The sequence below is a fragment of the Eschscholzia californica genome, unplaced genomic scaffold (genome assembly GCF_041429995.1).
Source record: "Eschscholzia californica isolate CP2 unplaced genomic scaffold, dmEscCali1.0.p SCAF_5, whole genome shotgun sequence".
In the NCBI taxonomy this organism is placed as follows: Eukaryota; Viridiplantae; Streptophyta; class Magnoliopsida; order Ranunculales; family Papaveraceae; genus Eschscholzia; species Eschscholzia californica.
The window spans coordinates 12520532-12545977 of record NW_028238472.1 but is presented as its reverse complement, the minus strand read 5'-3'; the positions used below and the strand labels follow the sequence as shown (position 1 = coordinate 12545977).

The 25446-nt window shown below is 36.3% G+C and overlaps 3 protein-coding genes across 10 annotated transcripts; 2 read left to right on the top strand and 1 right to left on the bottom strand.

Moving 5' to 3' along the window:
- Positions 1 to 1207: 1207 nt before the first annotated feature.
- On the bottom strand, positions 1208 to 6386 carry LOC147537162 (uncharacterized). Of its 7 annotated transcripts, none has more exons than XM_086639210.1 (7): positions 6251 to 6386; positions 5632 to 6071; positions 5048 to 5448; positions 4825 to 4876; positions 3574 to 3722; positions 3140 to 3402; positions 1208 to 2662 (listed from the first exon to the last, which is right to left on the bottom strand). In XM_086639210.1, the coding sequence occupies exons 6-7, from the start codon at positions 3368 to 3370 to the stop codon at positions 1520 to 1522; spliced, it is 1374 nt and encodes a 457-aa protein (XP_086495336.1). In that variant the 5' UTR covers positions 3371 to 3402; positions 3574 to 3722; positions 4825 to 4876; positions 5048 to 5448; positions 5632 to 6071; positions 6251 to 6386; the 3' UTR covers positions 1208 to 1519. The 7 variants fall into 7 exon arrangements, with proteins under 7 accessions (XP_086495336.1, XP_086495332.1, XP_086495333.1 ...); XM_086639206.1 differs by having other exon boundaries at positions 3574 to 3659; XM_086639207.1 differs by having other exon boundaries at positions 3574 to 3659; positions 5028 to 5448; positions 6251 to 6375.
- Positions 6387 to 7354: 968 nt separating this feature from the next.
- PDF1A (peptide deformylase 1A) lies at positions 7355 to 16278 on the top strand. 2 transcript variants are annotated; one of them, XM_086639200.1, is made up of 5 exons: positions 7355 to 7440; positions 13989 to 14182; positions 15285 to 15374; positions 15462 to 15529; positions 15802 to 16278. In XM_086639200.1, exons 1-5 carry the CDS (start codon positions 7416 to 7418, stop codon positions 16046 to 16048), a joined length of 624 nt encoding a protein of 207 aa, XP_086495326.1. In that variant the 5' UTR covers positions 7355 to 7415; the 3' UTR covers positions 16049 to 16278. The 2 variants fall into 2 exon arrangements, with proteins under 2 accessions (XP_086495326.1, XP_086495325.1); XM_086639199.1 differs by lacking the exon at positions 7355 to 7440 and having other exon boundaries at positions 13642 to 14182.
- A 1121-nt stretch (positions 16279 to 17399) lies between these two features.
- On the top strand, positions 17400 to 21771 carry LOC147537160 (uncharacterized). Its single transcript, XM_086642389.1, has 6 exons — positions 17400 to 17569; positions 18328 to 18439; positions 19157 to 19242; positions 20029 to 20090; positions 20736 to 20821; positions 21439 to 21771. The coding sequence occupies exons 2-6, from the start codon at positions 18359 to 18361 to the stop codon at positions 21529 to 21531; spliced, it is 408 nt and encodes a 135-aa protein (XP_086498515.1). The 5' UTR covers positions 17400 to 17569; positions 18328 to 18358; the 3' UTR covers positions 21532 to 21771.
- Positions 21772 to 25446: the final 3675 nt, after the last annotated feature.

Sequence of the window (25446 nt, the reverse complement as noted above, 5' to 3'; positions counted from 1 at the left end):
AAAGATGAAAACTCGTCGAGGACAATTATAGATGTGTAATTTATTTAAAATTTTATAATCAATAAAAATAATTTTTTAGTTTCTTTGTTTTTTTATTAACTACCTTATAAATGTGCCCCCACCCAAAAATGTTTTTGGCTTGGCCACTGGTGGAATAGCAATTACAAGTTATACACTGATTCATCCTATCCTTTGGCACAGAAACATCTTCTACAACTCTACTTAGGTTAGGCATCCATACATAAAAGTATCTCCTCACTTAAACCATGAATCTTGTTCTTTTGGTTCTTCTGACTTGATTCATGATTCGCGCATTTGTATTCGTTCACATTTTCTAATGATGCATAACATAACTTTCAACAACATTCTTAAATACCAACTCATAAACTTTCAGTTACCATTGAACATTGGTTTAGTTTTTCTACTCGGTAATCATCACCTTCATATATCTGGACAAAAATTCATCAGACCCGAAAACCTACTTAGCTATTTGATTACAAAAAACATAGTGTTGGAATACCTTTTCTTGTTTATAGTTTTTGCCTTCTTAGGATGAACTTCAGACACTTCCATTCCTCTTTTCTTCTTCTTCTTCTTTGCATGTGGGAACTTTTCGAAACAAGATTATCACTCTTACTGAGCATTAATAAAGCTTCCGCAACTCAATTCTTTGGCATTTATGGGTTTAGTCGTCAGTCGTCTCTTAGAGCTAACATTGTCACCAAGCAGAAATAGAGTTTTTGTAGCTTCTTTCGCTTTATCATTGGGTTTAGTTTGTCTCCTAAAACTCCATCCTTCAAGAGAATGTAAAATAAAGTACAAGGATGGGAAGAGTCTAGACTATCACCCTCGCCACCCTCTATATAAGCGTCTACAGTAGAAAAACGAGAAGAAAATGGTTCAATAGAATTCTTTCAACTAGTTTTCAAATCGCCAATAGAGGACTTCCCATCTCCATTCTTTGTATTATTTATGTTTCTTTCCTCCATTGATGAATCTTGAAGTAGTTGTTTTTTTAGTATTCTCATAACGACCCTTAATTTCTTAAAATATTTCAGTCTTTTTTTCAAGATAGGTTTCTTCTTCTTGTCCTCTATTGATTCCGAAATCGCCGTTAATGGACTTTCCTTTCCTACATTCCTATAATTTATCTTTATTTCAACCACTAATGAAGAATTTGGAAGTTGATTCTTGAAAGAGAACATCATAGCCAAAAGATTAGTATTTTTATTTACCCAACTTACTAAACTGTTTACAGAAACAAATAAAGAGAGACAAATTGAACAGTCCAAGTCAGATTTTAGTCTATTTTGACCCCTTTTTAGGGCACAGTATCTGTAAGTTCTTTTGCTTTGACAGGAGAACGGATGAGATCTTCACTGCTATCTAAAAAATCTCCATTCAGAAGGGATCATTAGTGTTATTATTATTATTCTGATCACCTTCACTCCTCATGACTTTATTGTTGTCTGAACTTAAACAATTTTCATTTGTCGCCTGCTTATTATCATTCTGACCTTCATTCGTCATCGTCACTCGATCCATCTGAACTTATAGTTATCGGATCTGATGATGCGTTTGTCACTGGATTGTCTAAGTTCATCCCACTTGAAGTTAAATTGTTTGCCTCATAGTTGAAGTATTTCTGGTCAGAAGAAACATTATACTTCACTGGATTTGGAGCTGCACTTGTCATCCGAAGATTTAAAGCTGCATTTGTCACCTGATTGTCCAACTTCATCGGATTTGGAGCTGCAATTGTCACCGGAGGCAGATTGTTCAAGTCCATCGGATTTGGAGCTTCACTTGTCATCCGAAGATTGAAAGCTGCATTTTTCATCTGATTGTCCAACTTCATCAGATTTGGAGCTGCACTTGCCATCCGTTGATTTAAAGCTGCAATTGTCGCCGGAGGCAGATTGTTCGAGTTCAGCCGATTTGGAGATGCACTTGTCATCCGTTGATTTAAAGCTGCATTTGTCACCGGAGGCAGATTGTTCAAGTTCAGCAGATTTGGAGCTGCACTTGTCATCCGTTGATTTAAAGCTGCATTTGTCGCCGGAGGCAGATTGTTCAAGTTCAGCCGATTTGGAGCTGCACTTGTCATCCGAAGAGTTAAATCTACATTTTTCCCCCAATTGTCCAACTCCATCGGATTTGGAGATGCACTTGTCATCCGTTGATTTAAAGCTGCATTTGTCACCGGAGGCGGATTGTTCAAGTTCAGCCGATTTGGAGCTGCACTTGTCATCCGAAGAGTTAAATCTACATTTTTCCCCCAATTGTCCAACGTCATCGAATTTGGAGATGCACTTGTCATCCGTTGATTTAAAGCTGCATTTGTCACCGGAGGCGGATTGTTCAAGTTCAGCCGATTTGGAGCTGCACTTGTCATCCGAAGAGTTAAATCTACATTTGTCATCCCATTTGAAGTTGCAGATGCAGAGTTGTTCACCGAATACTCAACATACATCGGATCAGAAGCAACATCATTGTTCAACGGAATCTCGACATTCTCTGGATTATTCAAATTCATGGGATCTTCGGCAGGGACGTCTATCTGATCTTCAACCTCCATTAATGGATGATTCAGTTTTTCCATTACTGATTCTTCAGCATTATCAGGTTTCTTATAAATCTTACAGAGAACAGTTCTTTCAAACTGCATCAGAAATTAAGAATATACATGAGTCAGATTTCAAATAAACCAAACCCCAAACCTAAATTTTATAACCTAAGTTTTGAACTTGTAAAATAGCCCACATAGGTTGGAGAAGGGACATGTAGACAAATATTTTGGAAAATGACCTTATGGCCAACCACTATCCCAGCTGAATCCCGGCCGGGTATGTCATTGAGCGTGATTTAGAGAGAGATTAATCTAGTTTGGCCACCTGTTCTGGCCGGATTAGGCAAGGATAGTGGCTTGGTATCTACAAGGCTGAATTTTTTTTTGTGAGAGGATGGATCCCAATTACTGTCTCAATAGAGTTAAGGAAGACAGCAGTTTTATGCCTAAGCAAAGCCTCAATAGCCCAACCCAATTTGCATGGTTTATATAAACAAAAATGAATCTTTGCTCCAAATTCATGCAACTTAGAAGTAATAATAATAGCTAGCTAGAGATTAAAATATGTACCTTGGTCTTGTCATTCTTGTCATCTTTGTCAGAGAGATCATATTCATGCATGACCCAATCAGTCTCAAGTCCATCTTTTCCATTGTGAAAAACTAGAACTTTCTTGCGACCAATTTCGTTGCCATGTACACAATGTATGATCTTGTCTGATCCAGTAGCCTTCCACCAACCATCTCTTCTTGGCCTCTTTCCTTTCGGATATTCTCTTTCTGTCGATGTAAAGAAATACATCTCTGAATGGCCTTCATATTGCTTGTAATTACCTACAACCAATATATTAGAGCATTGCCCTCTGTCTCTTAACAAAGTTTATAAATTTAAAAACACAAAGATTATCTTCTTGATTATCTTCTTGATTGTCAGTAATTAGGTCCTGAATTACTCAATTACCAAAAATAAAAAGAAGAGAGAAAGAGATAGAGAAGCATAATAACCTGTTGAAATCAACTGATCAGGAGAAACTGAGTAGACATCAGCTTCATTGATTTTATTCAATGGGAATGGAAGATTATTAACCTTCCTATACAGATAATCATTAATCAGTTCTTCATCTGAAGGTTGAAAGTAAATTCCTCTCGGAACCCTAGGCAAGAAATCATCATTAGCTTTATTACATTCTTGATCATCATTAACACTCATACTGCTACTTCCTTCTGATGGTTTCTCCATATTCAATCGATAATGATCAACTTGTGATGAAAATAATATCAATCAAGTATCATAAACCCTAGAGAGAGAAAACTATAGAAATTGCATCCAATGAAGAAATGGTGAGAAACTTCAAGTTCTTGGGTTGGAAATGGAGTTAGAAGGTAAATCTGTTTGGGCTGCTGGTGCTCTCTTTTTATGTCATATTTTTCAGGTAGATACTAAGGGCTAATTACGGTTTACCCCAAAGAGGTGACCAGCTCACTATTTTGACCCCCAATTTGACCACCTAACCACCCTTTTAACAACTTAAAAAACAGAGTTACCACATATTTCTTTTCCAATTTTACCCTCTAATGGAAGACCCATTTTTATTGGTTTTGAGGACAACAAGATATGCACATAATGGAATCAAAATCGGGTTATCCGGCACCATATTTTAAGGTAGGTTTCCGGCATGGCACCTAAGTATAACAGCACCATATTTTCATGAATCGATACCTAGCTTATCAACCAGAGCAAATGACATATGTAATAACAAACGATCTTGACTAACAAAATATTTAGTCAATTGATTTGCAGCATTAGATCTTACCAAGACACTCTCGAATCAATCATATTTACATCAAACAGTAAAGATTACACATGGTAAAGCTAAAATTTCTTCCTTTAAAATCCTAATGTGTATGTATACCCCAAAACAATCCCTAAGTTGCACTCAACCAAATATACCTATCGAACCAGTTTAGGAAGGCAATTTTGAAAAAAGAAATATTTGGCATGAATGTGATTACCTGGTTTAGAAGAACCGTACTTAAAGTGAATTGGCCGAGGGAGGCTCACCCATTCACCACTGGCACAAGCTTAGTCTGTACGAAAAATATCAGCTGCTGGCTTGACCTTTCTGATTGTTAAGTAGGGAATTATAACCATGCAAGTCATAAATAGTGTGAACTGCAATACTAGGATAGTAGGTCATTAGCTCAACAAAAAATTTAACAGCCAAGAAAATTGAACAGTATGAATCCAGGAAGTACCAGAAGAGGAGAAGTCAAGAAAATCCAGATTGGCCATAAAGCAAAGGTGAATCTGCACAAGAAGTAAACAACATTAGGAATGTGTTCATGGGATTTTCATGGAGCAAGGTAACTTTGGCTTTCGATAGTCATGGTTTGAGAAAATAGGGTGATGATAATATCATGATTTTTGTATAGTAGTCGATAAGGTGTTCACAACTCACAAGGAGATAATGATTCTCACAGTGACAAGGAAAATAAGGCAGATAGGTGACAAAAGGAGCAAGTGATAGAGTTAGAACTTCGCCCTTCCCTTCGGATTTGCTAACACCCATGCTAAGAGACCTTTAAAGAAGAAAATCCCAACATTAAAACAATACCCACCATCCCAAAGTATAAAGGTGTCCTACAAGAAGAAAAGGATATAATGAAGACGGAGAACTAAAAATGTTACTATATCATTGGCCTTTCACACAATGAAATCACAATAAACCGTTATTTTCTTAGATAACGAGTTTGAATACTACTCACAATGGGAATAATCGTTCGACATGACAAGTTTGGAGCACCCCTAGAAATTCAAAATTATCCCATTTTCCCCTTCCCTCCCTCTTTGCTTATCTCACTAGTTAATATGTGTTCATACTTCATAACATACAATTAAGGGCAACAATATGTTCCATCACTCTCTAGCTGTGACACCCCGATATACCTACTTTCGTACTATACGATTATGTAATGAAATGCTTTAAAATACTAAGAAAAACTTCAATCGAAAAACAAGACAGAACAAAAACCAGGAAATATGAACTATAATCAAAAGGAAACCTACCACAAAATTGATTTCCTAAGTTGAGTACCCAAATTGAGCTATCTACCAATGTTTACAAAACCTAGCTCAGTAAACAAATTCTAAATAATTCCATTTTTCAGCTAAAATCCCAAAAAATTTGGAACCTAAGATTTTGGATTCTCTTCAATACCCAAATCCAGGTATTTACAATTTCCACAAGACTCATCTTAGGAAAGACAATATGGAATTCAAATCAAATCTCAACAGAACAGAAACCCACATTTGGAAATAAACTTTCTCAGAAAACCCACTTTACAATTTTCCTCCATTAAAAATCACAAGAGATCTAAGAGTAGGAATTCTCATTAAATCCACCATATTAAGAGTAGAAGAACCTGTACAACTGAAACACCTTCATCCATTGAAACCCACCTCTGGATTCAAAATCTCTTTGAATACCAAATTGTAGATTTTGCTGTTTCTTCAATTCATTTGGTCTACCCTAAAAATCAAACTAGACCAAACAAAGAATTTGCACTTAAAAATTGTAAAGAGAAAAAGAAACAATAGAGATTTGGGATTTGCTTCTCTTGTTAAGTACAAAATAGGCACTGTTGCTGGAACTATGAGATTGGAAGCAAAGGAAGGAGATACGTCTCGTGTTCCTCGAATTGTTGGTATCTGCTGATAAGATTTTCAATACCTTCAACCAGAAGCTTTGAGATTATCAATACAGTTCTGAACATTTTATTTTCGTATTCTATATTGTATAATGGCCTATTTCTTTTCTAGGATTACATGACTGTAATAAAATACAAAGATGAACTATGCTCCTGGATTTTTATCTCAATGATTTGTTGGATACTTGGAATAAAGAAAAATCTCTACGTAATAATGACTTAATCATCGATTCAAGGGGCATATTTATTTTTCGGTCCAAACATTTACTGAGTAGTCTGTTGCCCCCTAATCTTCGTCGTCTTCGCTTCGCTTTCCACTACCACAACTTCTCACGACTACCATAATCATCTTTATCGGCCTCTGTCCCTGCCTTCTTCTTTTTTCTTCTTCTCTTCGTCTCGTTCTCCTCTTTTCCCTCTCTCTTTCTCTTTCTCTTTAAAAATTAATCATCTTCATGTATATAAATCCTAAGGCCATGTTTGATGTGCGGGAATGGCGTGGGAATGGAATGTGATTCCCGGTAATAACATTCCAGAGCGTTGTTTGGCTTGTGGGAATGGTGTGGGTCCGAAAATGTGATTCTCTCAAGAAGGGGTAATAGCAAACCCAGAGGGGGGGTGGATTTGTGATTCTTATTCCTCCGAACAAAATTTAAATTTAGATAATTTAGGTTTAAAAAAAAATTTATTTTAGATAAATTTTTATTAAGACTTTTATTTATTATCTTTAAATTCTAACCCTTTGGTGTATCGTGTTATTATTTCATATCTAAGAATTTGAATAAACCATATTGATTTTAATATATAACAAAGTTGATGTGTATTTTATGTAGTTTAAGTAACGGTAAAAATAAACTTTTACAAATATTTACAATCCTATTCCTATACGAACCAAACATCTAATTAGGAATATGTCATGAATCAAATTCTCGTTCCTAATCAAACCAAACATCGAACTACAGTAATCTGATTCCCAGGATCACGTTACGGGAATGTGATTTCCAGGAATCACCTTCCATTTTCGCGCGCCAAACATGGTCTAAAAGCCAATGATTCTAAAGGAGAAGTTGTTTTCTGAGTTGATACGGTTCTGAGATCCGTTCGAATGATGAAATCGTTCTCATAGATGCTACCAGAACATGTCTTCTAAGTGTTCAACGGATGGTCAGTAACCTAAATCCCCTATCTCTTTAGAAAACTACACTTGTAACTCTCTTTCTCTCTTTATATTTTGGTACATGAACGACTCGATTAACGAAATATTAACCTATAAATTCTAACTATTTGTAAAATTAATTAATGTGTATAGATTTGATTTCGAATTAGATTAATGGATTCTTTTGAATCGAATTAATCAGAGTTTTACATGTTTTTCGGACACCACGTCTTCATCAACAACGTTAGGAAGGATATTTAGGAGAAAAAAAAATGAATGATAAAAATCAAATTTTAGTGGGAGAAGATCATCAATTATTGTAAAATCAAGTGTGACTGTAGAAGTTTTAATCTAATTGAAGAATACCAAATCAATGGTTCATTTTCTCATTGATGTTGCAAATTTCACAATATATCATCTCAAGATTCAAAAGATATCGTAGAGAGATAAAGAGAAAAGTCAATGCCTCTGCTAATGTAGTTCTTGCTAAAGACATTCTCTCTCTCTCCCTAAAATCTGATTTTGATGCTACTTTTGCTATGTTTTTCGTTGTTTCTTCAATTTTTTCGGTGTTGTTTTAGTTTAAGATTAATTATAGAGTTCTGTTGATGAATATGAAGAAGAATGAAGAGAGAAAGTGGATGAGAAAGAGAAAGATGAACTATGTTGGAGTCATTTTTGGTGAAGATGAAGATTATGGGGCAAGAGACAACTTAATAAATATTTGGACTGAAAAATAAATATGTCCCCTAATTTGATTGATTAAGTCTTTATTCTCCGGAGATTTTCTTTATGTCCCAAAGCCGCGGCCTTTGTAAACAAAGATGTACAACATTTTTGTTGGATACAAACATTTGTGTTTTTTTTTTTGCTGAAGGTACAAATTAACATATGTTTTATGTGCTCGTACAAATTCTTGTTTGTTCGATACAAACTATTAGACCACTGGGATAAACAAGTTACCTAGATAACAATGAAAAGAGAAAACGAAAAAAAAATTAAACAGACCCATCAACTTTTTTCAAAACACACATCAACTAGTTCCAGACAAACGTCAATTTGTCCAAGGCAAATTCTAGTTTGGTAGACAAAGAAGTGTTTTTATCGACCACAAAGGACGAAAATAGATAGTTGTTTGTGACAAAACAAAAAAAACTTTGAAAAACAATATAGAAAAAAATCGACGAAAAAAGCGACACAAAAATACATTAGAAACAAAAACAGATTACGAAAATATTTTTGGATGAAAATTATCGAAGAAATGGTCAAAAACGAAAATAACAAAAGAAAACGGCGAGAAACAAAAAAACAATGTAAAAACGGTCAAAATCATTTCACAACAAAAAAACAGGGAAATAATGAAGAAAATATATAAAAACTACGAAAAAATAATTGAGAGGACCAAACAAATATGTTTACAAAAGTTAGAGACAACATTTAGCATACTGTGGAGAGCGAGACTAGGATATAACTGTCATGTGGTTGTTTTATGTTTGTCCTTTTGGTAATTTTATACTTAGTGACCTAAACGACCATTAAGAAAAAATAATGATTTTTTTCCATTACTACTCTTTCCCAATCTGCAATTGCCACAAAAAACTTTCTAGACCTTATAGACGAGATTCCCCTAAAAATCTAATTGGTGTTGGCTTGCAACCTGTGAAGACCGTCAACTACCAAGTCCACAATGTGTTTCGTGTTTTACCATCCTAGGCAGCATCTTACGATGGACCTTACTCATGTGTGCGCTCTACACAAGAAGTTAGCTTGCGAGCTCAATCCACATTGTAGAGTTGCGCCACTAGTGCTCAAGACATGCATGGGGAAGCTTACTGTCAATGAAGCTCTTAACTATCGATTGACAGCTAACTCATTCTCAGTACCCATTAAAGGGCTACAATGCTCAACACTAGGGGCAACCCGGGCCCAAAGCTATTAAAGCGGCTGCTTCGGGTGCCAACATATTAAAGAGCCTCGTGTTATAGATTTTGTATGTAGGTTTCGAAAGAATTATTATATTTGAATGAAATCATAGTATGATTTAAGTTGTAGCTCAGCGGTAAGAGTCTAATTATATACTCAATGGTTCAAATCCTAAGCATTATAGTAAATTTCAATTTTTCAACACGGGTTATATAGGGCCCCACTTTTTAACTCCACTTGGGGCCCCCCCAATATTTAGCTCGGCCCTGCTCGACACATGTAGTGGGCAAGCTTCAAAAGGGCAGACATTGCGTAGTGCGAGTAATATACATCTGAGGCCCAATACCTAGCGAGTGTTTGGCCTCACTAAGAGACCACATGCACGTTGTTGCAAGGGTCATGCTAGCGCATTAGTCAGGAAATGGTACCTTACAACTGACTTGATGTTTACCAAGCCACCATGAGGATTAGCTCGTCATCACTCATCCACTATCCCGCGTTCACACCTTCTGTACGACCATTACAAGGGAACACCCTCCACTACTCATTGGTCTTTATCAACCTAACCAAGGGCATGGGTGAGGGGGTGCGACTAGTGTGGGCACCTGCCCCCCCCCCCCCCCCCCCCCCCCCCCCCGCTTTAGGGGTCTTTTGTCCGAAAAATTTGAGTAAAGTACTTATAACGTGAAAGTCATTTTCATACATATAATCATGTTAGTTCAACTGATTTATATCTCGTCTCTCATTATAAAGGTCATGGGTTGGAATCCTCTAGGCTTAAAGAGGTTTATTTAGACGAGTTAGATGCCGATGTAAAAAGAAAAACTAAACATTAGATGTTTCAATTTTTTCCTTCCTCTTATCTTTCTCTTTTAATCTAATAGGTTTGATTTTTCTTCTTCTGTTTTTTTACTGATTTTTGGATAATAATAATTAATGTTTGTTGTTAATGTAGATTCTGTAATCATAATTTTCAAATGGTCCACTAGTTTATGACCAGCTTCCCGCGTACCCCCTACTTCATTAAAAATGGCCAGATGACCCCCTTTCCGTTGTTAACGTCAAAAGCCCGTTAAATTCTTTTTCCATCTCCAAAATTACCATTATGTGTCTTCACTCGTCAGTCACGTCTAACCAAAGTCGTCTTGTCAAATATTGATGAATCAATTCCAAGATGTACTTTTTGTCATTTCCAACACCAGATTTAAACCTCTATCCTCTATTTACTTCTCTATTTCATCTTTTTCAAAACCAGATTTAATTCTCTCCCCCATTTACTTCTCTTCGTCATCTTTCACATCATTAACATCTAGTTCATGAGAAAAGCAAAAAATGAAGATGTGGGTTGGTGATGATGAAAATCGAAATATAGTGACGGCAAGATTTCGCTCTCTAGATTTATCTCTTCTTTATTTTCCCCCTTTAACTTCTCTAATTTCTAATTTCCCTCTCTAGATATGTCAAATTTGTGATGAAAAATCACATTACGGGTTATTTTGTCCAAGGATATACACTCCTTGCAAAGCTCTAAAATGTATAGGAATTAGATGTGTTTCTGCTGCGAGGAACAAGAGGGGTAAAATGCGAAAATATCTAGCTTGTCAGTTTATTACATGCCCTAGCTTCCAGTGGTTTGATGAGGCGAAGGAGGAAGTAAAAATCAGATCAAGTATCTCAAAATCTTCATCGGCTTCAAGAAATGGCTCAAGTGTTTCAAATGTGCCCAACCTTGCTTCAACTACGGTCAGCTTGATCATTGGGCTAAGGAATGCCCATGGTTCGGTACCCCTTGTTGAAGACCACATTGCACCGGTAAGAGGGTGATCTGAACTTCCTTAACACCTAAAAATTATGAGTGAAATTTTTTTTTCATGGGGTACTTGCAACAGATTCGATTAGGTCTCAGAATGGATTGAAAAGGTTGAAGCAGCCAAAGGAAAGAGTAAGATGGTATCAATTGAAGTTCATTCTGATCCATTCTGTAAGGATTTTATTAAGACGAATGTTATGTTGTTGTGCGTATCAACGTGTATACCAATTGTTGTAAGAGAGATTTTATAGGCAATACCCTTTATTGTTAAAAGTAATGTCTTTTGCAAGCTTGACTTGGTAAATTCATTATGACCAAGTTTGGCAAAAGGCGTTGCTACCTTCGATGGTTAAGTTTATTCTCCCGGCAAAAAGTCGTCGACGAGTAATCTCCGGTTGGCGACCTTAATTAAAAGAATACCATTCTACTACAAAACAAATTAATCCTCACAAATGAATTGGGTTTTAGTGTTAGTGAGTAGTTCTTCTCACTCAGATTATTAGTTTCACTTTATTTCTTTAGAAAATCAGAGAGTTTGGACTATTTGTGTCTCTAAAACTTGGTTCTTCCAGATATAGTTTCTTCACCGAGTCTCTCTCTAAAACTACAAGTCTTATTATAGTTCAAATTGCAGTTTCAAGATCTCGCATTGATATCTCTGTGGATTTGGAGCTGCATTTGATCCTTCATTTCCCTCTGTTTGAAAGAGGTTGAAGATTTTGATTAATGTTGGTGAAATGGAAAGGATCTAACTAGAAAACTTGAATAGAAGAAATTTGAGGTTATTGAAGTTGAAAATAGTAAATTTTGTTTGAAGAAATGTGAGAAAGATCGTAGTCAAAAGGATGTTGCGTTTGCTTCGTGATTTTTTTTTAATCTTAGCTCTTGTTGATACAGTTGTTGTTATTCATTATAAGGAAGAAATCTCACAAGTCGGAGCTAACACTAGTTCTAGGACCTCTGGGTGATATTGACAAGAAGTATCTGAATGCTCTTGGGATTGCTATGCAATTCTTTTACCTTTGGTATCATTTCCTTGTCGTTTGGATCTGGGATTCCTCCCTAGATCCAGCGTGAAGGTATTGTAAACCAGACCGCCCGCGAAGGGGGTCCACCCCTTCGTGGACAATAGAGAGATGAAAGGGGGGAAGAAGGAAGGAGTAGGAGAACAAGAAGATGGAGAAGAAATGAAGAAAAGAGAGAAACAAAATCATTTAACATCGTCGGTGGCCGGCGTTAGGTCAAACGTTGGTTGCAGCATTGCCTTGGAAACACACATTGCCTCTTAAACACACGTAAAGAATCTCAGGTGGGGCATCGTGGTATCTTAAAGGTCGCGACTTTGGGGAATAAAGAATAATTTTCGGAGAATAAATTCTCTAGGGAATCCATGTTTTTTTATACATTCTCGGGGGCATATTTTATTTTAGTCCAAAAACTCACTTGATCAAACATTGACCCCTAATCTTCATCACCTTCGCCATTACAACTTCCTAACACCACCATTCCGACCATCATTGCAACCTCTTCTCTCTGATCTCTAACTCATTGTTACGCTATCTCTTTCTTGTTGCTTTCGAAGAACAAGCCAAACCCTAAATTGAAGCCAGACTAACAAAAGAAATGTGTTAAGCAAAACAGATGAAACTGTCTTCTTCTCCTCACAAAAGAAATGTTTCTTAGAGACGAAGTTCCTATTAATGAAAATTAGAAACTATTTCCGTTTCTTTTTATTTTCTGATCTGAACTTGTTCGTCATCTACTTAGTCAATGTTGGGAATAAGCTTCTGTTATTAATTTCTTACATCATGATTTATTAATTTTCCTTAGTTCAAGATTGTTTCTTGTATTTCTTTTTCATGGTGGTTTTGATAAAATTAGGTTTATTAATTTAAAAGTTGTGTGTTGTTCTTGAAGGTTTTTAAGAATGTGATTGAGATCAATCTAGAGAGATGGGCTGGAGATACTGAAACTGCTCTTATTAACCCAAACAATATTCTGGCGCCTCATCTTCATATTTTCCCTATTAAAGGTGAGCTTTTCTTTTTGTTATCATATGTGAAGATCTCCATAGTTTGATTTATTATTAGCAGGAGAGATATAGAATGTTTAGAAGAACTGGAGGATGGAATGAGAGAGAGAAAGATATACATAGACAAAACTAGCACGAGAGATAGAGAGGATAAATAAGAAGAGAGGAAAGAGAAGAGGGGGCAGTGGTGATCGGTGATTGGAATGGTGGTGGTCGAAAATGATGGTGGTGGTCGGAAGTTATGGTGGTGAAATGAGAAGACAGAAGATTAGGAGGTAAAATTTAATCTAGTTAGGTTTTGGGCTAAATAATAAGTATGTCTCTTGAGTCAATTTGATTGACTAAGTCTTTATTTTCAGGAGAGTTTTCTTTATTTCCCAAAGCCGCGGGCATCTTAAACTACCCATAAACTACAGGCTCGGCCCACAGCGTACTCAGGTGATATGATTACCAAAATACCCTCCAGTTGGAAGATTGTGTTAATTTCAGAGAAGGAAAAAGCTGCGAAGAGCCGAGAGAGAAAGAGATGGAAATGATTCACCGATTCTCATCTCGCTTATATCCGATCTCCATAGCCGAGAAATGCTTAAAAAATTCAATACATAAACAAATTGTAAAAAACCCAATTCTGGGTTGTCGTTTAAACCACGAAAAAACATTCAAATCCAGAGTTCTAGACCTTAAATCAGTCTCTAATGGCAACTTAATCACCTTCAAAACCTATAAAACTTATTCTTCTACTTCTAGTACTACTACTTCATCTGCTAAAGCTGGTTGGTTTCTGGGTTTAGGTGATAAGAAGAAACAAATCTTGCCGGAGATAGTAAAAGCAGGAGATCCTGTTCTTCATGAACCAGCTAGAGATGTTCTAATTGATGAAATTGGGTCTGAAAAGATTGAGAGAATTATTGATAATATGATCAAAGTTATGAGAGAAGCCCCTGGTGTTGGTCTTGCTGCTCCTCAAATTGGAGTTCCTTTGAAGGTCCTTTCTCATCCCTCTCTCTCTCTCTCTCTTAATTAACATCTCTATTTGATTACATTTCCATGTTACCCCTTTTGTATTTCTCATTTTTGAGATGGGTTGAACTGAAATTGATATTGAGCTCAATAGTTTAGTATCTTAAGACTAGGTTTCAGGTCTAACTTCATTTTGGGTTGGTTGATGAAAGCAAACAATGTAGCATAACGTAGTCGAAGAAATTCCTCAATGAAGTGAATTTTGTGTTCACTAGTTAAGATAATTGTGTTTAGTAGTTCAAGTCACGAAAATGTTTGGAAATTTTGTATTTTAGTAGTGTAGATTGTTGTTTGGTATAAAGTCGTTAACTTTACGCTGCTTCACATTTCTTGCTAATGGCCTTGTTGAGATTAGCAAATAATTTAGCATAAGATAGTCATGGATGAAGTCATTTTTGAGTTTAGTGGTCTGGAAATTGTTTAATTAGATTACTTTTAGGTGTAACCTCGTCACTTCTATATTATTTCGTATCTTCTTATCGAGTTGGTTGGGAATGTCAAACTATGTCGTATGAGGTAGACGATAAAATCTATGAATTAAATTTGAACCTAGCTCAAGGTGATATCTGGTATTGGTAAGATATCTTTTGTCCCTTTTCGCCATTGAACAATCTTTGTGCTCGAAAAGTTGAAAAGATGCTTTAACATTTTGAAGGAAGTAGGCCAAGGACTTCTCGTAAACCTTGAATGAATAAATTAAAACGAAGGGTAGTGTACAGAGCTCCGTAACAAAAGGCCCTCGAAGGTCAGGAATGGTGGCGAAGGAATTTTTGTATGTGAAGGTCATCTCAACCCACAAAACAAAGTTTACAAAGTAGAAACAATGGCGTCGCAAGCCACCGTGAAGTCATAAAAAGTAAGGTTTTTAGCCTAATCCTTGCCCCTAAACCAAAGGCTGCTAGTTCTCTAAACCAAGTGGACCTTGTTCATTAGAGGTTGAAATACTTAGTTTTGATTGCCCTATTTCGCTCTTTGTACTAAAATAGATGTTCTTGATCCAAAGGTTGTTAAGTGGTAGGCGGTGAGAAGATTTTTTCCATAACATGTTATGTTTTTCTGATCTGCAGATTATCGTTTTGGAAGATACAAGAGAATATATTGGTTATGCTCCAAAGGAAGAAACTAAAGCACAAGATCGACGGCCTTTTGATCTTTTGGTAAGTAATAAGTTTGTAAAGAACTGTTAAAAAAACTTGCTTACTTTTCTTTAAGAACAACTAACTTAGTAGTTTGTCTCGTGACAGGTCATTCTGAACCCAACTCTTAAAAAGAAGAGCAAAAAAACTGCTTTATTCTTTGAAGGGTGCCTGAGGTAAGACATGAAAAGCTAACTTTCAAGCTTCATCCACTAGATATATAATTTGTTATCTTTAAGAAGCATGAAGATGATAAATTTTTCGTGATTTAGTTTTTGTCTTTGAGAATGTTCTTGATTTAATTTGTATCTGTACTTTTGTACCACGACTTTTGCTCCACCAATAGGCTAAGCTCAGTATGTCACTAATGTTCATATCCATTGATTTCAACCGGTTGTGGGTGAATATGTTCTCACGAACTAATTCAGTTTATCATAATATTGTGTAGTGTTGATGGGTTCAGAGCAGTAGTGGAACGTAATCTTGAAGTAGAAGTTACGGGTTTGGGACGTGATGGGAACCCCATAAAAGTAGAAGCTTCAGGATGGCAAGCGCGTATACTACAACACGAGTGTGATCACCTAAGTGGCACAATATACGTGGATAAAATGGTTCCGAGAACATTCAGAACTGTCGAGAACGTCGACTTACCTCTACCCATTGGAGTCCCCGAGCTTGGAGTTGTCAAGTCATAGATTCAGAATCTCTCTGTCTGCATTATGAATTTTTAGTGTTTGTGTAGAGAAGATGTATGTGATTTAGCGAGTGGAAGTTATAATGGATTGGATTGAATTGAACCATAACAAGGCTTTTTTTGGATATGAGGATCATTTTTTCTGGCACTGTTTCTTATTCTTGGAATAACACTATCAAAGTCTTCCTGTACCTTGACTTCAACTTATAATTCAAATGAGTTCTTCCTTCATTTTTTAAATGAAGCATTGAAGTAATTAGTGGTTTTTTTAATTATAAGGAGCAAAATCCAGATTATGCTCTTTGGATTTGAGAAATACACATATTAGTATACTGTTGGATTTTTATATGGTTGTAGAATTTTTTTTAATGGAAAAATGATAACACAGTTTCTAATCAAAAAATGTTTTGGTTGTCAAACAATTATCAAGATTTTAATTTGAGAAATCGGTTGCGATCTACGTTAGTCATTACAAGGTATTGATACATCATCAAGATGTGATAAGCACGATAACTGCGATCTACGTTAGTCATTACAAGGTATTGATACGTCATCAAGATGTGATAAGCACGATATCTACCGAAGTTAAACCATAAATAAAAGAGGTCTAAAGCACGACAAACTTATTATTAATGGACAAAATCCTTAACAAAGTTCTTGACTTAGTGACTCATTTTCACTAAAAGACAAAGTTTTTCAAAGTTTGACTTTGATCTGGATCGTTCTTTTTCCCCTGTGACTCACAATAACCATAGGTTCCACTTCCTGTGAGAATCAAACTTGGGACCTCAAGATTTTTGGAGCTTAGAGCATCTCCAATGCAAAACTCAAAATAATCTCTATTCGTCCTATTTGTCAAGTTCTAATTGAGATTCTCACTCCTAGGTGTCGAAAATAGAGATCCTCAATTCTTGTATGTCTCCAATGCAACACTCTAAACTTTTTTATTTTACTTACGTGTCATGGTTATTTTTGTAAAAAAATAATTAGTTATTTTGGAAATATACGAAGACTTGATTTCTATTGGTTGAAATTTAAATATTGATGAGTTGGACAATTAGAGATATCTCAAGAGGACACTCTGAAAATAGAGTGTCCTCTTGAGATATCTCTATTTCACTCTCGACACATCATCTTTGAGATCTTAGTTGAGTTTTGCATTGGAGATGATTTTTTAAGAAAAACTCAGAAAATCCTATGTGGCACTCCGAGTTTCTAAGATTGAGTTTTGCATTGGAGATGCTCTTATGTCAACACTTTCAACCACTTGGACAACGAAATCTGGACGGCTCCATTCATATTATCAATGACTCCCGTAGGTGTTAAAAGAGTGTAAGAATAATTTGGTAGGTGCCAAAACGAAGTGTTTGGCTGCCGACATCCGGGTGTATTCCTATTAAAAAGTTTGGGCTCATTTAATATCCGTTTCTCACCCGGTTGAAATCCAACAAACGAGAATCAGAAATCTAGGTTTTTTGAGTTTCCCTCCATCTGGAAATCTCATCTTGGCGGATTCTTCAAGGTTTTGAATTTCTTTCTCTCGTTATTTGTTATCTTTTCCTTTATTCTTCCTCTCAGATCTCATCAATCTAAACTCTAAGGTGAAACGGATAACCCTAAACTTTAATTTCTGAATGCCCATCTCTTAACCCCAACAAAAGTTTTCTGTTATAGCTATGTTCATTGAGGATGTTGATTTAGTTCAATTCTTTCATATTTCCATAGATTGATTGTGTATTTGGATGCAATTAGTTTAGGGTTGTGACTTGATTACCATTTTTGTGTTTGAGAATGTTCTATTTTTAATTTTGGATTGAAAGATCAAAGATGGCTGCTCAAATTCATAATTGTGTTAACAATGACAATGAATTTTGGTTAACCAGTACTACCAACTGATTTAATATAGAAATATAGAATGATGAAATGGAGAAGGAAGAATGATTTAGGGCACTGATAAGAGGTAGAATGTAACGATCACAGAATGATTCACGATTCAACATTCTTTTTTTTTTTATGTGCCAACAACCCTTGGTTGGAGTGGTAAGAGGTAGAATCTTCCACCTAAAAGTCAAGGGTTTGAGGCACACGCTGAACAATTCAAAAAAAAAAACATTCTTGCTTTTATGTCTATATCAATCCAACTATCTAGTATTCAAGTACTGAGAAGAGCTTTTCCTCCTTGTTTTCATGGTTTACCAACCGGCTTTGATCCTCTGTTTGAATATTTGCCTTTTATTTCTCTTTTTCTGAAAGTATTTGAATTTTATTTCTCTTTTGCAGTTTGTGAGAGAAATTTCATGAGAAGAAGGGTATGGCGAGTACTGCATGTTTCATGATAGTCAGTAAGAACGATATTCCCATTTACGAAGCTGAAGTTGGCTCTGCTGTTAAAGTATGTAGAGATTGTTTTGTATTCCTCGTATATCTTTGTGGGTATTATTGTGTCCCAAATCATGCTGTCAAGCGTGACGTTGCAGCTATGAGTCCTATGAATCTTTTATTTTTTTATATAATGCATATTAAGTACCCAGAAGCTATAATGAGATGAGCTATATATACATATATATGTATATGTAATGTGATATTTTACCCTACTCATCCTATCCTCGCCTCAATTGCTCCCCTTGACGAGTGTGGTTCAAATAGATATTTAATGGTGCATTTTGATTTCTATGAATACTAATATTAAATTAAACGATATCATGTAAGTGTATTATCTTTGTTATTCACTGGGACAACACAATGTTAAAAATGACATATAGCATCCGCAGTCATTTTCTATTTACATACATGCCAGTGTTAATACAATGGTAATGTACTTCTAGAAGGATATTGTGCTTTGTTATGTCAACTGTTAAACTTATAGGTATATAAAAGACTGGACATCAAGACAGTACTTGAACTTTGATGGTTTTGGGGATATTAAATTTCATCAGCTTATATTGTGAATTACTTCACTTCAGAATTCAGGGTGCATCTCATAGGTCATTCTTTGCTAAGCATGTCTTAGCTTTTACCTTGAACTGGTGACTGGTGTATTACTTGCTGCTTTGGATTTCATATGAAATGTTTTCAGCTATTAACTGTAATCTGCCTATAATTCTGTCAGAAAGAAGATTTTGCTCACCAGCACCAATTCATCTTACACGCTGCATTGGATGTTGTTCAGGACCTTGCTTGGACTACTAGTGCTATGTGAGTATACATCACCTCTCTTATTCTCAAGTCTGAAGATTGTGTCATATATTCTCTTCCCATGTTAATACTTGTTCTTTTCATGTTTACACTTACCAAGTATGTAACCAATTCTTGCTTTCGTAAACACACTCAATATAAATATATGGAAAGAGTTCGGTAGTCAACCACTCAATATAAATGTAGGTATCTATATATAACCCACTAGGCCTAACTTTTTCTGTATGGTCGGGGTAGTCTCGTCGAGCTAACAGACTGATAAAAATATTAACCTATACTTAGAATGAATATCCCGTTATAAAAATAAACCGCTCTCCCCTCATACGGCGATAACTACCCACCCGCCGGGTCCCAGTTAGGGAAGGGCCAGCTGACTGGGAAAAATGTCCCATACTCCCATCAACTGATCCTTATTGGCGTAGTGATTAGGTCACATTTTATTACTTTTAGTTCAACCATTGTTGTATTATAGACAAAAGACGTTAACCTGACACGATTTTGTTGAAGTATGCGCAAGATTTTCTGTCTCACATATGCCCACCGAGACTTCATGTTGTAAAAAGTGCCCTTAATGAATACTGATTCACGTCACTTGAAGTGTCGGACACAAGTACCCAATTATCCAACACTGCTAAAAAGAAAAGGAGTGTTAACATTGTCTGTCTTTTCTTATCACAATGTACTGAAAGTCTGAAATTAAGGAGTTCTTAGGCGTAATGTTGTCTTTCATGGTTTTCATGTTCTTAATTTCTACTTACATTCTCTCCTGATGCATTGTGGATACAGGTTCTTGAAAGCAGTGGATAGGTTCAACGATTTGGCGGTGTCAGTATATGTTACTGCGGGTCATATCCTACAATATAGAAATTGATAACTAATATAAATAATGTTAACCTAGTTGTCCGTACTTTGCTGAACACGAAACACCCAAAGGCAGATGCACAGTCGTTCTTATTTGAAATCAAAATTTAGGCCTTTTAATTCACTTGGACCAAAACCGAAGTCCATTTCTGTCAGTGTTTTTTAAAACTGACTTTCGGTCTAACATGTGGGATATATAGAGAATGGTAAATAATAACTCAGTAGAGAAAAATGGGTTAGCTTTGCTTGTCTTATTGCGCAATTTCAGATAACGCTAAAATTTTTGATCTAGTAACTTATTGTGAGCTACAATAAAGATTACTGATTGCATGAAACAATATGATGCAACACTTCTCTCTGAAAATAAGTTAACAGATGAGTATGAAAAATAACTTTTACCAAAACTCACCTTGGTAAATTGCATATATCAGATGATTATGGTAGTCTGATCTGGCATCTTTAGTGGTGAGAGAATTCTATGTTTGGTTATTTTGTATTCAACATTCATGAATCTGCCCCTGGTCTAGGAAGGATATGTAGAAAGCCATACACTCTATGATCGATATTTTTATCTATGTTGATGACTTGATTTTTCCGCCTCACTTTATTTTCTTTGACCAACGACATCATACGTACGCGATTGATGCTACTCCATGATTCTCGTAACGAAGATGGGATTAAAAGCTTCTTCCAGGAGGTCCACGAGCTCTACATCAAGGTATCTGCTTATCCGAAACTATTGTTTTTGTTTCTTCAATTATCATGTCAATTAAGAATAGCTCTTTGAGATGGTGGAAATCTGCTAATCCGGGATGGGTATGGTGAAGGGATTTTGTTCTCTATCTCTAAATGTGTCATATCTCGCAAATTTTTATGATGTTAAAATTTGTTAATGGATAAATTGAATTACATGAGATTATTCTACTTGCATCATAGACTTGAGTACTTTATTGGGGTTTGACAATTAATTCCCACGGAATTGCTAGTCTAGGTTTTGAAATCAGTTGTATTTTCAGTAATACAGTACATAATGTTCACTGCCCATCAAACAGTACACTGATTGTGCATCGCGACTTCTGTTTGAGATTTTTTTTTTTTGAATTGTTCAGCGTGCCTCAAACCCTTGACCTCTAAGGTGGAAGACTGTACCTCTTACTACTCCAATCAAGGGTTGTTGGTAGAATTTCTTATTGTAAAATGCACAATTTGACCAATTTGATTTCATATGATGTTACAGATATTGAAAAGATTGATATATTGGATTTGGTGTACTTGAATTTCTTGTCGATTAATTTTACTGATAAGGTTATTGGTGAAATCTTCATGATTATGCAGATTCTTCTAAATCCTCTCTACTTGACTGGATCTCGCATTACTTCATCAAATTTTGATACCAAGGTCAGAGCCCTTGCAAGAAAGTACCTTTAGCAAATTGCTTCGCCAAAGAAGATGGATGAATCGCTCTAAATGTGATCAGGTTTACTTGTAAGTTAGTTCCAAAGAAATAACTTGGTTAACCTTCATTCTAGTACCCTATTTGTGTTTGAAATTGTTGTACAATTTCTCTTCATCAACCAGACATCACTAATGAGTAAAAGAATTAGAAATACTTTTGAACATGTATACCAGACTCGTGCTTTCTCAGTTTAGTATCTGTTTCCTTTTCTAGATATTGATAGTACATCTGGTTATCATCCTCGAGGCTTATATTTGTCCGGATTTTAGGATATTGTACGTTACTACCAAAAAACAAGGGAAGCCATGGCCTGAAAATTAAGTCTATACTAATGCTGTTGCAGAAGAATATTAAGTAAAAAAATGGGATGAAGCAGCAAAAGAGTAACTTACCCATATAGTGTTATAGTTGAAAAACAACTAATCTGGAAGACAAGGAGAGCTAGAAATGTTGACTTGAGCAGGAAGGGAAAAAAGAGAAGAATTAGGAGCTCCCTTCAGTCCAAAACAGAGTTTATATCCCACAACAAGATGGTTATTGTAGCTGTTTTGGGCCGGAAGAAACTCCTATTTCTGCAATTTTCGTCATAAAAGAGGTGAAAAAATCGAGGGGGGAGGGAGTATGCATCGCGAAACCTCCATGTTTTTTTTTTTCGATGAAAGGTGAATCCATCTTTGAGAGAGGGAGAGGGGGGATAGGCATTGAGTAGCTATTAAGTAGGAAGTGCCATAGAGAAAACTAAAGCATTTGAGTTCAAGTACAAGTAGAAGCAAATTGAGATAGTGGTAATATAATAATCAAAATAAGTTTCTAAAGTTGCCTATGGCATAGTTAGTAATGGTCCCTCTAAAGTGATCAAGTACTATTTTTCTCTATTTCATGCACAAAGTTTGATTTTTTCCTTGGGAAGTTTTTTAGGTCTTGGGTTGTCTCTTTCCTTCATACTAGTAATTAGGAATCCAAATTCCAATCTTGATATTACAAAACTCTTTCCTTTTTATTGCTTTTGTTCAAATCATATCCTTTTACAAGCAAAGGGCACATGCCACCACCATACCTTGTCTCTCTCTATCTCTCTCCTTCATTTGGATTCTTTTCTTTGTTGTTGCTTCCATGAATACGATTCCTTGATGGTTCTAGGCTTGTAGGTGGATAGGGGTTCAACTTTTACCAAATTCTAGCAAACGTTGGGGGTTCATGTCTTAATCTTATATTTCCAATTTTGCTTAAAGTGGGCAATGTTTAGATCAATTGGATAATCCCTCTGTAATAAATTTTTTCCCATCTTAAATGGGTGAAGACCCGTTGTTGACCAGTCAAAAAGTTAACAAATTAATCAGAGCTACACTTGCCGACGCTCACGTGATCGACAAAGAAACCCTCGATAGAGTCAACTAGTCCCCGAGGCCCTGTTTGGGAAGTCAGCATGAGCCCCCCAGGCACCTTGAACTCTGGCTCAAAAGGCAAGCGAAGAGGTGGACCCGAGACCCTAAGCCCTGCTTGAGTCTTGGAGCAGAGTAAGAAGGTCTACAGAAGTCACCTCCACACCTTGACCTCTGCTGATCCTCAGGGCAAGCAGAGAGGTGTATCCGAGTTAGCTCTCCCCTCTAGCCCTGCTTTGATCAAAGAGATAAAACAAGGTCTATGGAAGTCAGCTCGGCACCTCGAGATTTGCCTTGCCCGAAGAGAACGATAGTGATGCGAAAGGGCCAAAGATTCGCTTTTCGTACACAACTGTTATTACAATGAATTTGTCGGTGTTAGATGATACGTTCTCGACCATATATTATCCTCAACCAACCATAACATGCGGTTCTCGTCAAGTCTGTCGCATCATCTTAGTTGGTGCATGCCACAACCATCCAAACCTATATAAGCGTATCAGGTTTGCTATAACATGGGTATTACACTCTCACTGAATTACTTTGTAACCTGCAACACTTAAAGGACTTTAGCGTCGAAGTGTTTTTGTGGCAAGGTCCCCCCACACCTCAGATTGTATTCAATTCAGGCAGGATGTTCAATAGAGTTCAAAATGATCAATTTTCTAGGAGATACCAAGAAAACCACTTTCATACATCATCACTTTGGCACTTCAACAACCACAACTATTTGTTGACGCTAACTCAACGATTCTAAGCATTTACGAATTCAATCACTACGTTCAAGCACTTCAATCTGAAACTATCATGTATGAAGGAGATTTATTACCATGAATTGTCGTTTAAAAGAAGAAAAGAAAGAGATGCTATAAAATTATCTATGATGGAAACAACCTTGTTAAGGGTGCAGGAGTGAGATCAAGGGAAGAACACACAGGGAGACTGGGACGAGAAGTGAACCTCTTCAACCTCTCGTAGACAGAAATCTCTTTGCCACACATGCTGCCTTGTCACCCCCATTCATCAATGATGACAAAGATTGGGAAGTAATAGAAAAGCTCGGGTGGAAGGCGGAATAAGCTGTGAGAAAGAAAAAATAAAAAATAACAAAGAGAGATGAAAAGGCTCCAAAAGAGCACAAGGAAGGAGCCTCAAGTACAGAAAGAACGAGTCGCAGAGCTCCACTGAAACCTTTTTTGGAATTAGAACATGAGAATTAAGGGCCTTCCTTCGGACCACTTATGGTCCACCAACTCGCGGAAATGAAAAGAAAAATAACAGAGAAGGAGGCTTTGCAGTTAGGTAAGCTAACTTGACCTACATTCAACTTAGAAAACTTGAATGTCGAGTGACCAATGGAGCTCAACTGCCTTGTCTGAAAACTTATGATGGGTTTGTCGACCCAAAAACATCCATCCATGACTATGTAACTATCACGAGTCTAACAACCCCGGATGAGCCAAATATGTGTCGAGTATCGATTCTAAAAGGAGCAAGAAGTGCATGGGATGTTTCTTTGGAGCCATGATCTATTAGATCTCTTGAAGGACGTCCCACAACTTACTGTACGGTATTTTACAACAGTCAAATGCCCGAGAAAAGCTCACAAGACCTTCTAAACTTAGTCTAGCGTAGAAGTGAGACATTAAAAAGTTATTGGTCTCTCAACGACTTCATCGACTGTTGCATAAGGGTTTTTCCTTTTAGTTGCTTAGACCGAACCCGTCTCCTTTCATATACATGGTATCCATTGTCGGGGTTTGGTCCCAATCTTGAGTAGTTCCTCAACAACAACCTGTTTTCTTAATCAACTTGTTTCGAATACTTGATGAGTTCGAAAACACTCACCATCATCAAGCTAACAAACGGTGCATTTGAACTTTTATTGTCAATCTTGTTCATTGAGTACGGGAACTTCATTACTAGGATTGTCAAAATCAAAAGATGGTTTTGTCCCCTTTTTTGGATTTCTAATCCTCTAAAATTCCAAGAGTCATTAAAGTTTTGGGTCGGGAATCGAAAAAGATGAACAACAACCAAGGCCTAAAGGGAAAACAAGAAAAAGAGAATTATATCCAGATCGTCGAGGTAATGACGATTTTCTTTGATAATTTCAGCACAAGCATTCGGATAGTTTAGGAAATAATTGGTACACTTCAATAAATTTCTACTACAGTAAGATGGTATCCTTTTGGAATTGGAAGTGGTAGATGTGGGCCTATTTTTGCAAGGGAACGTACAGGGTTTCGAAGTTTGTCAGTGACCAACATTGATGATTTCAGCGATATGAAGATAGTGTTTAGGGATTTGAATTTTAGGAGATCTAGGGTTTGAAACCAGTGAAAATAACCCTCAAACTTGGTTGTTGTAGCAACTTTGAGAACATTGCCTTCAACCATATTTGGTCATAAGGAAGTCAAGACTGAAAATTAGATTGCTTTAACAACATAAAACATTGCTTACAAAACTTCCCATTATTCTCTAAGCACAGTGTTTTGCTTATTT